General features: G+C 39.8%; 1 protein-coding gene across 2 annotated transcripts in view; it reads left to right on the forward strand.

Moving 5' to 3' along the window:
- Window positions 1-47: 47 nt before the first annotated feature.
- ALDH5A1 (aldehyde dehydrogenase 5 family member A1) overlaps window positions 48-12967 on the forward strand; it is a 31143-nt gene continuing 18223 nt past the window's right edge. The window contains exons 1-10 of one of the 2 annotated variants that reach the window (XR_003987193.1): window positions 48-383; window positions 536-619; window positions 1666-1836; window positions 2116-2232; window positions 2655-2798; window positions 3676-3819; window positions 4399-4557; window positions 5858-6027; window positions 6768-6826; window positions 6982-8125. Coding sequence is in view for 1 of the 2 variants with exons in the window: in XM_008502499.2 (XP_008500721.1) it covers window positions 81-383; window positions 536-619; window positions 1666-1836; window positions 2116-2232; window positions 2655-2798; window positions 3676-3819; window positions 4399-4557; window positions 5858-6027; window positions 6768-6826; window positions 6982-7187 (1557 nt within the window). In the remaining variant the exon portion in view is untranslated. Of the gene's footprint in view, window positions 384-535; window positions 620-1665; window positions 1837-2115; window positions 2233-2654; window positions 2799-3675; window positions 3820-4398; window positions 4558-5857; window positions 6028-6767; window positions 6827-6981; window positions 9779-12967 lie in introns of those variants that run through there. The other variant, XM_008502499.2, reaches the window with a different exon arrangement.

The following is a 12967-nucleotide window of genomic DNA, read 5'->3' on the forward strand; positions in this document are numbered from 1 at the left end:
CGGCCCCTCCGCTGCTCCTCCTACGGGGCAGGGCAGTGGGGCTCGACCCGGGCTCTGCAGCCCGTAGCCGGTGCGGTGCCATGGCGAGCCTCCTGGCGCGGCGGACTGCCGCAGCCGCCGGCCGCCGCTTCATCCTCCTGCTCTCGCCGCTGCCCACGGGTCCGGCGGCGCAGCGCAGCACTTGGGCGCTGCCCGCCGCCCTGGTGCGACGGGGCGGCCTGGTGGGTGGCCGCTGGGTGGAGACGCCCGCCGCTTTCCCTGTGCAGGACCCGGCCAGTGGCGACGAGCTGGGCCGGGTGGCCGACTGCGGGGCGGCCGAGGCGCGGGCAGCCGTGCGGGCGGCACACGAGGCCGGCGCTGCTTGGGGCCGCCTCCCCGCCAAGGTGAGCGGCCGCGGAAGATGGCGCCCGCTTGGGCGGCCAGGGGAGTCCGGGCCGGGCGCCGCGGAGAGGGAGGCGGCCTGGGAGGGGAGGTCCGTGTCAGGCGGACCCCTGTGGGTTCGTGACGGGGCCACGGCTGTCTTCTCTCTTCCCAGGAGAGGAGCATGCGGCTCCGCCGGTGGTACGAGCTGATGATGGAGAACAAGGACGAGCTGGCCAAGATCATAACGGCGGAGAATGTGAGTACGGAGGCGGCCACCGCCTCTGCCGCGGAGCAGCGCGGTGCCGTCTGCCCCTGTCAGCACGGGCACTGGCCCCTGGTAGCATTCAGCCTTTTTAGAAGCCTCACGCCGGGATGCTAAGATTGGAATAAAATCACACTGACAGCTGTCAAAACGCCCTGTATGTGTTTCACCAACTAGCCACCGCATCTTTTCTTATTAAAGTTGAGCGTAGCGTACACGTTGTGCATTCGCATCACTGCCAGGGCAATGGACAACAGCATTTCAAACGTTTCTGACATAAATCTATACAATGTGATATTTTGATAACAACAGTACCTAACAATCCAGTGGAAATCAGACCCACATTGTGCTTCACGGTGTGCAACAGCACACATTAATCAAACCATGGTTTTCACGGCAGAAATGTTTATGAGGTGCATTGACTCATTAAAAGTTGCAGTGCTATTAAAGCAAGTCTCCAAGTCAGCTTCCCTCTGTACTTTGGTTTGCATCACTGTTTGGAGCAGTCTAGGAGCTCACAGACTGGTATACTTTTGCATAAAACCATGCTGGAAGATACTTCAGCAGCTCTGTGGTGTCACTACTGCTAATGGTCACTCATTTCATTAGTGCACTACCTCAGACCTCGAGGTAGTCTACGAGAGTACTGCCTGAAACAGATGTCCCTGGCATAAGCTTACTGTCTTGCCATGATTAGCATTTTCTTCAGAATGTTAATACCAGCTAACAGCAGAATTTGCAAAATAAACAAACGGAACATTTGCTATTCCACCTTGTTGTCTTAAGTAGGTATGAATCCTGGCACAACTTACAAAATGTTTTCTATACAGTGAATGGTATATTGAAGTCACACAACTATTGCTGCTGCAGTCCCTTCCAACCCCTATTATTCTATGATTGATTTTTTTTGAGACTGTAGTGTACATGATAGGGGATTATAAAGTATTCTGAAAAGAACAGAAATTCCAAAATGACTTGAATTTGTTTTTATCGTATCAGACTGCTGCTTACAGTGTATCTTCAATCTGATTGAATCAAAGGGGAAGCCTCTGAAAGAAGCACAGGGTGAAATCCTGTATTCTGCCTCCTTTCTGGAGTGGTTTGCAGAGGAAGCTCGCCGTGTTTATGGTGATGTCATTCCAGCGTCTTCAAAAGACAGAAGAATCCTGGTGCTGAAGCAGCCAGTTGGAGTTGCAGCCATTATAACCCCAGTAAGCATAGCTGAAGTTTCCGAATCATATGAGGGTTTTTAACTCAGCCCACAGCATGGGGCCTTTGGGCTTTTCCTGCCCTGGAGACACCCAGGTCAGGTTTCATTTTTACCTTGTGGTCACGTCTTCCCGGATTGGCAGTACTTCTTTATAATGTTCACTTAGGAAAAGCACATCATGCAGGTCTTGTTTGTTATCACACAAAAATATCAGAAGTTTCTGCGAAAACACGAGGCAAAATTTTCACAAGTCTGAATGTACTTTTCTCTCTCATCCCAGTGGAATTTCCCCAGCGCTATGATTACCCGGAAGGTTGGTGCAGCTCTGGCAGCTGGCTGTACAGTGGTAGTGAAACCAGCAGAGGACACGCCTTTATCAGCATTAGCTCTTGGGGAGGTGAGCTTTTATGCTAAGCTTTACATTAGCAGTGGACTGAAGCTGTAAATGAGAAGGCAGGTAGGCTTTTGAAGAGAACTTCTTTACACATAAAGGAAGGACAAGCTGGCTGAATTGATCCAGAGGTTTTAGTTTAGTAAGAATATTTGAAAGTTGCTTTTAACATGGCCTAGACCCTCTCAAAGTACCCAGCCATTTAAATACACAAAATATCTTTGTATCTTTCCTGTGGTGACTTTGAATGTCAGCCAGCTTAAGCTGGAGTGAAGCTGCTCTCTGGACACCATGGCATCTCTTACTAGTCGTGCTGTGCAGTTTCAGTGTCCATCAGCTCACATACTGTTTTCTTCAAAGCAATAAATAAACATATTTCTCATACAAAATGCATTGATAGTGCAAATTCTGTGTTTCTTCCGTTGCAGCTTGCAAACCAGGCTGGAATTCCAGCAGGAGTGTATAATGTTGTTCCTTGTTCCAGAGAACAGACACCAGCTGTAGGGGAAGTTTTGTGCACTGATCCATTGGTCGCCAAAATATCTTTTACTGGCTCCACAGCAACCGGAAAGGTAAGTAAGGCCACAGAATATCCTTTAAGATTATGATGGTGGTTATACTGTAGAGGAAGGGGGAAAGTGTGTGACTTTATACAGAACATTCTTTTTTTTTTTTTTTTTACTACTGTACATTGTCCAAATAATTATGTACTTACTGATATACTGCCTATTTACTTTAGTTTAAGTACTTCACAGAAGGAGGATGCCTGCATAAAACTTCTAGATAGTTGCTTTATATTAAATTATAATGTGAACAGTTCTGTACAGTATGCTCTTGTTTCATATCATAGGGTGACAACACAGTAGTAACATTGAAACTGAGTTTCAGAGGTACCCTTCAGGAATGGCTTCTGCACTCGAGATAATGTATTAAAAGAAGTGAGGCCCTTGAGTCCTGTCAACCTTACTTATTAATCTTACTTGGTACCATGTGTAATGAAATCAATAAAACTGCAGACTGTGCCTAGAAGGTGATAGAATTCTATGGGATGGACGTATGCTGAATGAAGAGTGCAGTATCAAGGTAAATCTTAATCCCAAATTCTGCCAGATCTTCAAAGAATTTTGTAAGAGTAGCCAAGATTTTTATTACCAAAACAGAAAAGAGCAAGCAAACAAGACTGACAGTATTAGTGTATAAAAGCCTGACCTGAAGTTTATGAAGATCCTTTTCATTATTTCCTGGACAGAAATTAATCTCTATAAAGATTTTAATGAATTAAATTAATCCTTGTTTCTTTGTAATTAGAGGAAACAGATAGTCCAGCATTATGGAGAAGATGCAGATTAATTTCCTGACAGAGTTAGTTTTTCAGTGTCTTCCATCTGTGGTTCCATAGTTCACATCTGGTAGAGGTACAGATTTCTTTGTCTCCTCCATTGCCTACAGATTCTGCTGAAGCATGCAGCTGGCACTGTGAAGAGAGTTTCCATGGAGCTTGGAGGACATGCTCCCTTTATAGTCTTTGACAGCGCCGATGTGGACCGTGCTGTTGCAGGAGCCCTTGCTTCTAAGTATAGAAACTCGGGGCAGGTAGGAGTAACATTTTTGTCCTTGTTGTTGCAAAGTGAAGAGCTGTTCGTACAGTTTAAGCTGTAAACAAGCTGTATTATATAAAAAGAAAGCATAGAGTGCTTCCTTGTGAAGAGAAAGATGCTGGAGTCACACATGGCTCTGGGTGCTCAAGGTACTTAGCAGCATCTCTGAGTAACAGCACTGTAAAATCCTTTGTGCTTCCACAATATACATGGCTGTCAGTAGTGTAAGAATGAAGAAGTTCTCTAGGACTCTTGCAAGATTGTGAGAAAGTGGTCACACATTTTGAATTCACAGAACTCACAAAACCTTTTCCCAGCATAAGCTATTAAAGCTTAGCAGTATGGTGTATTTCAGACACATACAAGCTCCTTGAAGCTGTATTTCTAAAGTGCGAGGGATGCTGAAAGAAGTGGCAAAGCCAGGTAACATAATGGAAAAGAGGCAGGGGACAGATCACTGTAGTAGCCAGCTACTGTAGTATGAAGGCCAGAATGAATTAATGGAGATACAGCTTTTATATATCTATTTTTATATATGCTATTATTTGTCTTTCCTTTTCACATTTGTTTTCAGACCTGTGTTTGCACAAACCGTTTCCTGGTGCAAAAGGGAATTCATGACAAATTTGTGGAAAAGTTTGCTAAAGCTATGGAGAAAGAACTTCATGTTGGAAGTGGATTTGATGCAAAAACTACTCAAGGGCCACTAATTAATGAAAAAGCAGTGGAGAAGGTATAAATAAAATTCCCTTCTGAGATCTTAATTTTTTTTTTTTTTGTAATGTAACTTCAGATTTATATTTAACTTTTTTCACTTATTTTGTTATTTGTATCACTTATTTGCATTTGCAGTGGGGCTGGTAGTGTGTTCTCCACGTCCATGTATACATTTAAATGAACAGATGTGGGCATTACCCTACTTCTGTTAAGGGAAGAAGAGATTCCTCCTTCAAGAGAAACTGATTCTTCCTGATCACTATCTAACTGTAAAGAACATTTACTGAAATTGGATACACTGTGAGAGTTGTGTGGTGATCCTGCCACTTTGAAAAACTCTGAATGACAGCTTATTTTGAAGATCAGTACCTCTGTTCAGGAAAAGCTAAGGAGAATAATAATATTAATTAAAATTACCAGAGCTCTCAGTTATGTAATTATGACTTGAAACCTTACATTCATGGTTTGGGTTTTCTATTTCGGATTACTTGTGATTCCAGGAATTCTTTTTTTTTTTTTTTTTAAATTACAGTAAGTCACATTTTCTATAACATTTCAGCTATGTCAAAGATTATTAAATTATTTGTTTCATGCTTTCTAAGATACTATATCTCAGCTAGATACTGGCTTGCTTTGAAACCCATTATACTTGAATGCTGCCAGATTCCTTCTGATTATAAATAGAAATGAAATAGAATACTTGGGGAACACAGGATTCATTACTTTGATTATCCTTCGTTCTTTCCCTTTGTGCATCACAGAAGTACAGCATGTGTGAATCATATACATCTATATATAGAAATAAGCAAGCACTAGATAGTCAACTGCATTTCTGTAATTTCAAAGGACATTATTCTGGGTGGAGATTACTACTTTAGTTTTCTCATTACTTACTTGTCTTTGAATGAATTGTAGACGTAGGAGCTGGAAAATATCCTTGTTAGGATATTGAAATGTTGTCTGTTTCTCTTTAAATGATGGTCACTTGCTTCTGTTTTCACAGTGCTTGATCACTGGTATCGGGTGTACTTATTAGTCCTGCAAAGACTTTTTCTTATGTTATATATAACCTTTCCATTTCAACAGAAAAGCAGAATCTTTAGTATCAGTGAGACTGGGGCCATGCTCATAGTGATATTATGTCAGACTGCAAAATAAAAATTCAAGAGAAATTTTAAGTAATACTGCAAATGGTCTTCTGCAAACTATGAGCCTCAAAATCTTGTGTTTAATACTGGAGAGTGTTGTTTTGTCAGTGGAAAATATACTAGTGTGCATTCCTAAATGATCTGAGATTCTTGTTTTACATACTTCAGGTAGAGAAGCACATTAGGGATGCAGTTTCTCAAGGAGCATCTGTTGTGACTGGTGGGAAACGACACAGCTTGGGGAAGAATTTCTTTGAGCCAACATTACTTAGTAATGTTACAACAAAAATGCTTTGCACCCAAGAGGAAACATTTGGGCCTTTAGCACCAGTTATCAAGTAAGATTATACATTTTCCATATTAAAAATAGCAATTAGAAAAACAAACAAGAAAAGATTCTTTTTAATAAAGACAGTTTCCCTGAAGATATTCTGTATGATAACATGTGAAAACTTACTCTGGATATGTGGTTCATTTGTTTTTGTCTCTTGATCTGATTTTAACATCTCTGGAACGTGTTGAAAATTCTGTTTTTAATTCTTTAATTCTTTAAAATTATTTTTTAACTGCATCAGCACGTAAGCAAGGATAGATATCAGCAAACCCCTTATCAACTTCATTATTTGTTGTATGAAGTAGGAGGTGGAACTTTGCTGTTTGTCATGGGATTTGCTAGTCCTAAATTTTTCTGATGGAGGATGGCTTAGAACTCTCTTCTGTCTTTAAAAACTTCCCTGCCTCCAGTCAGAGCAACCAAATGTGATGACAGAACATACTGTTTTCTCTCATAGCTTAGAGTGTTCGTGTAGTTGGGGAAACTGGTTTTTGCTGCCTTCATCATCCTCCCTAGATACTGGCAATCTTAGTAACTTAATTGCAGTTTAAAATTAAGGTTAGTGGTAGAAACTCCTCCATTGCTTCAAAGTGAAAGTTAAATTAGATGCTTAAAATAAGCATCTTTTGGATAAAAAACTGAATCTTGACTGATTTTTTGATAAGGCTGCTTCTTGGCAGCAAATCAGCAAAACAGTAGATGAACTGCAGGGCTCACTTGTATGTTTTCTCTTTCTGTTGACAGATTTGAGACTGAAGCAGAAGCTATTGCTATAGCAAATGCAGCTGATGTGGGTTTAGCAGGTATGTCTCTCTGTCAGATAAATGTATTTCTGTGGTTTTATAAGCTGTAGTGTTATGGGATGACATAATGTTGGTAATTCTCTTTTTCACACAATTCTGCAATTGTTCCCCCTGATTTTAATTTCCATTTTTATATCTCCATGTCTGCATGGCAGGATATTTCTATTCCCAAGATCCAGCTCAGATCTGGAGAGTTGCAGAACAGCTGGAAGTCGGAATGGTTGGTGTTAATGAAGGCATAATATCCTCAGTGGAAAGTCCTTTTGGTGGGATAAAACAGTCTGGTTTAGGGCGAGAAGGTTCGAAATATGGCATTGATGAATACATAGAAATAAAATATGTCTGCTTTGGAGGCTTATAAATATCTTCAAAAAGTACAATCCCAACAGCTTGGAAAAAAGTGCTGTAGTTTTAATAAGCTTCCTGAACCAGAAATATGTATGAATGCAACTTCTACCTTCTTTAAAACTAAGCAGTTCTGTTCTGTGTGTGTAGAGATATTCACAGTATTCTGTGCTGCCATATTTTTACACATTTTTAATTTATACATTCAGTTTTCCAGCAGTGTGATTACAATGTTTATAATTTTTAGGAAGGAGTAGGGAAGAATGCACAGATACTACTCTTTGAATATGTGTATGTAACTGGGAGGACACGATCTTGTGCATAGTGAAAACAGATCAAAACCTACAGCAAAAGGAAACTAGGCTGCTATTTTCTACTGCCTCTAATGTTTCAGTGTGGATGTGGGAGGCTTTGGGGATGACAGTCTCCCAGTAGAATTTTTTGTAAATACTTAAAATTTCTAATTTGGTTATGTGACTTTCTTTTAGAGGTGGGTGTGTAATTTTCTTTTAATTGTGGGGGAATTTGATGCTTATGAAAGGTGAATTGCTTTTAACTACTGTGAGGCATCCATGCAGGCAAATGGACAGCTTTTTCAGTGCATGTTAATGCTGGTTGCAGAGCTGCCACTTGTTTAGCTTTGGGCTTCTGAGCAAAGAGCTGTAATTTGTGCCTAACAGCTTACACATGCCTGGGATCTAACATGGTCCTTGTCTGATGTTTGCAAGCCACAGCAGTCCTAGGAACAGGACAGTGCAGGACATCAAGTTGCTGGCTTAAGTGAGTAGCAGGAGGAAGATGGGAATAACTTGCAGAGTTGTAAGGGACACCAAGGGCAGTGTGAAGGAAGCACAAGTGGTGACCTAAGATAAGCTCTCTGCCATGAAAAGACTGTGACTTTCCTAGGGTAGAACACAGTCACAGATGTAAACATTGCTCAGTGTCTAAAGGAATGTGAGCAGATAGGTGGTTCTGTTCCTATGGGCTTTGTGCCTTGAATTTCATTTTTTGTTACATGGGTGAATATCCACTAATAGGAAAGGTTTAAAAAGCCTCTGAATTTGGCTAACTTTAAAGTGTTTAGAGGTGAAAGTTCTATACATCACCTCACTATTATATAATGGTAATCTTCAAAAGATGACTTAAAACTTACTGAATATGAAATAAGCAATGCTTTTAAGCATCATTTTAATGGTAGTCGAAAGATTTTACAAAATGTGCAGATTTTACAAATAAATGAGCACTGTGCTGAATATGTGGAATAATTTCCTTTTTTCCAGTGTTGGATAACTGTATTTGTTGGGGCTTTAGTAATAATTTAAAAAAAAAAAAGGCAACAGAGCTTTTTTTCCCATACACTTGTGAATGTACGCTATGAACTGGGATATTTTTAAAGGTATTTTATGTAATCAGGCAAAGAGGTACTAGATAACACAAGACTTGGGAGTTGGGGAAGTAAGCTGGAACTGAGTTTCACAGCGGCTTTTTAACACGCACATAAGGTAGCATTGACTGCTACTTACTGTTTCTAAGTATTTTTTTATGGTTATATTTGTGTAACACTTGAGACAGGTGGGTCTGTAACACTTTATTTGTCAGCAGACTGTATGCATCATGCCAACTGAAGCGTGGTTTAAAAGACACTTACTGCCCTTCCAATAATTTCCAGTGCACCAAAAAGGCACATGTGAGATCATGAAGGCTAAAAACTGTTACTGGTTGCAGCAGATGTGCTTGTTGTCAAGAACATGAAAAGGATGGCCTATTTCTACACTAGTTGCAAGAAACTTCCTTATAGTAAGCTTCTAAAACTTAAAGACTACTCAAGTGCACAGGCAGTCTGAATTTGGGGCGTACAGTGTTGTGGAAAAGGAAGCTGTTTGCCAGCCTTGGCTGCTGGTACATGTTTATTTCTTACTGGAGAGAGTAACTAGGTAGAGAGGTCATAAACTTGGTATCTGGGTACCACAAAACAGAGATGCAGGCACACTTACAGGTGTTGTACACACTTAGAGGATCTGCCACATAAACTACACAGACTTAAAATATGTCTGCCTGTGAACTGCAGCAGTAGGTAAAAATGAGTTACCTTATTTACTGCTGAATGACAATGCAGCCATCAATGTGGGTGTCTTTCTTGGGACAGTGCAGTTGGGAGGATAAAATCTTGAACTTGCTGCTCTGTTCATTACTGATGCAGATGTGTTGGTGCATTTTAAATCTTGATGTCTTTTCTGAGAATAGCACTGTTAAAATTAATGTTTACTTTTTTCTAGTAAATAACACCTTTTACTATGCCTGGTAACAAGCACATACCATAACTAAATATAAGGTATGTAATAAATTTAAAAATACCTTTGTCTGGATTGGCTTGTGGTTAAATTCCAGCATAGTATCATTGTATCAGTGACATCTACATCAGTTAAGCACAGAATAATCTTAAAAGTTGTCTTCATAGCAAAAGCTGTGATTCTTCAACAAAAGATATACTTGAATTATCACACTTTGGTTGACTATGTTTGTGATAGTTTAGCTATTTATGAATATTAAAACTGTGATAGGAAAATGTTTCCAGTTAATAAAAGTAACATCTGTGAAAACACTGAATTTTGTGGTTTGTTACCTTATTGAGTGTTGAATTGACAAATGAACAGCAGCCACATTAAGTTCAGTCTTAGATTTGCACAGAATTTTGTGTTTTGCCAGCTTTAGCACTGGAGAAAAAAAAAGACATTTCTTTGCATTTCTCATGTTCATGAGATGTAAAATTTTTGGTTACCAGAAATACAGACCCTTCAAACAAAATCAAGCAGATGAGACTACTTCAACATACTAATATGTAATCAGTCCTTTTTTATGCAAGCCTTCAATGCTGAATCAAACGTGTTACTACAAGATACAAGCTTTCTGGATCAGCGTGCCTTTCACATATGATTACTTGCATAATTCTCTACTTCATTTGTTAAGATTTAAAATAGATTTTTGGAGGCCTTATTTCCATTTAGTTAATACATTTTTGAAGCCTTAGAAACTGTCTTCTGATTTCCAAGCCATCTCAGTCATGGCCAATTTCCATTTTATTTTCTTATTTTTAAATAAGAAAATAAATCTTTTAAACAGCTGTTGTTTGACAGCCCCTCCCTCCCCTCCTCCCTGTTCTCTCTGTATAACAAACTCTTCAGAAACTATGTTTACCTCTTCTACTCAATATTAACAGTTTTAGCTTATACAGGTTGACATTATGTCCACCCATTATGCAAAAGATTTTTTGGCAAATCAGTCTAGGTAACCTAGTAAATTAGTATTCTAAGATGGCAGTTACACTGGGGGCTCAGTATAAGTGAGGGAGGCTCTTGATGTCAGTGACACTGATCACTGATCCAGTACCAGTGAAGACCTGACAATCAGTGCTACTGAGGAGTATGTCAAGCCTGACCAGTATCTAGTACTTAATTTTGTTTACAGTAGCTGGCACTTTGTCTCTTCTCACCAAGATCACAGAAACGTTTTAAGAACACTACTGGTTCTGCAGCCTATCCATTTCCCAGATACAAACGTTTTTAGATACATTTTACGATTAACTGTTCTCATTATTAAGTCACAGAACACAAACTGGTTTAAATGGTTTGCAAGGGTTAAAATAATTTTTACTGTTCTAAATCAATCAGGCACATGCTGGGACTTGGGCAGTCCTGTAAGTAAAAGAAGCTCCATGCTATGACTTAGCACTGAAGTAAATGTCTCACTTTACCTGGCCCTTTGTCCTAGCCCTACTGCTTATGGAAGGCTAGCACTGTCTTTAAGGAGGAGGTTTAAGTGTGTTCAGAAGCTCTGAGTTACATGTTAGCGCTTGCTGAAAATGTTTTCAGTGTCAAATCTCTTTGCCTGGTATCTTCCAAGACATGAGAAGTTGGGAGCATTTAGCAATTTATTTAACTGGTGAAGTTTCTTGGCACACTGGGTTAAGTTGTTTAGGAATCACTACTGATGATCACAAGTCTATTGGCCTACTCAAAAGGGAGGGGGGAGGCTACTGCTGTTACCAAAATACTGCAGCAACAAACCAGCAGCTCCCATTCTTGAATAAAGGACAATAGGTATCTTGGCAGCTCATTCACCGGCCAGTATTCCATTGCAGAAGTATGACTTTAAGACTGCAGCACAATATAACATTGTAGCTTTTACGGTGTGCCTGTTTTCCTTACAGAAAGACACTTGTATCCCATGGTACCTTTTATTATGATACAGCACAAGCTGCACATACACTGATGCATAGATTTTTTTTTCTTTCCCAGTTCAGAAGCAGGCAGCATAATTCACCCCTAGCTAACAGCAGTATTTTGGGTTCCACTGCACACTAGGCATCTCTGATCACTGCAAATCAGCCACTCTAATTACAAACACTCAAGTAATGGATTTGTGGTAGAATAACTACAAAACTTGTTAAATGACCACACTTGGCATAACAGTTCCTGAACATTTGCACACTCTCAGTTAAACCACATTAAAGACAAGCACCACATGAAAACTCATAACTGAACTGCAGTGTTTTTTTTTTTATTTCTGCTCTCTGATATACTGAATTATCACTCTGAAAAAAATACAGTTTTGCTTTTCTCAGTAGGAAGATCAGATATTGTACTGTTTATGGTATACCACAGATCTCTGTTAGCCTTACCTGAGTTTTGAGTCCAATATAGAATACCGTGTCTAAAAAAGTACCTGACAAATTCCTAGAAGCTAAGACAGAACTTTATTAGTTACATAAATGTAATAATTTCAGCTCAGAAGTGGTTCCAGTTACAATACATTACCATTTGCATTAAATAACACTGCCTAAAAACAGATCCTAGTATAAATTCTGTAAAAGCTCACCCATCTACCCACAGGGAGAAGTGCTTCCATACAGGGACAAACTATTGTTGTGTGGCTCATCTGCACTTAATTTGTAGCCTGTGCAAAAGGAAAAAAGAAATTGCCTTTTCTCCCTCCTTTAAGAAACTGTCTTTCTAAGCTTTCAGGTTTGAGCCCTTGCCTTAGGGAGTTCATTAGAACACAAAAGGTATGTGAAGTGGGTTGTACTTCACTGCAGAATTACAGGATTAGTATTACAGTTAGGGGTCAAACACAAGAAATTGCTAATTTTAAGGAACTAATTCTGCTCTATCTCATTTCCTTTCTCCTAAAGGGATGTTTACTTCTCTCAAACCTCATTTAAATGCCTAAGAAGACTAAAATAGCTGTCATTTTATTGCCACCATCCCAAAGCTCCAACTAAGAGCCCATCACCAGTATATTGAGTGGCAAATGTAGTTTCACTTGAGGCTTAAAATAGGAATAAGAAATGTGTCTAGGAACATAATTATTTCAAGATTATCAGAACTGTCCAAGGGAAGTTTAAATTCAGCATAGAAAACACACACCTCCACTCAGTCGCTCTCTGATAAGCTCTCACACTGTTAAGTTCCTGCATGTGTGTGCACACTTCTGTTGCCCACAAGAGACATTAAAAAAGGGAAAATTAGCATCAAATAAGCAACACATCTGACAGCACAAAACAGTTGGTTGAACAGTACCTGTATCTGATGCATCTGACAGAGGGAAGCTGCTACAAGTCTGCTTACCTAAAAGGATGCATTTGAAAATGTACTCTTACACATGAATCAGGAGTAGCCTTTTTTCCCCCTTTCCAAATAAAACCCCCTCTAAAATTAGACAGTTTATGTTTTGCTTAAATTTTTCAGCATCTGCTCAGTTTATATGAAAGGTTGAACCACAGGACAGGACAGGGAATTT

This window comes from Calypte anna, chromosome 2 (assembly GCF_003957555.1).
Source record: "Calypte anna isolate BGI_N300 chromosome 2, bCalAnn1_v1.p, whole genome shotgun sequence".
Taxonomy (NCBI): domain Eukaryota; kingdom Metazoa; phylum Chordata; class Aves; order Apodiformes; family Trochilidae; genus Calypte; species Calypte anna.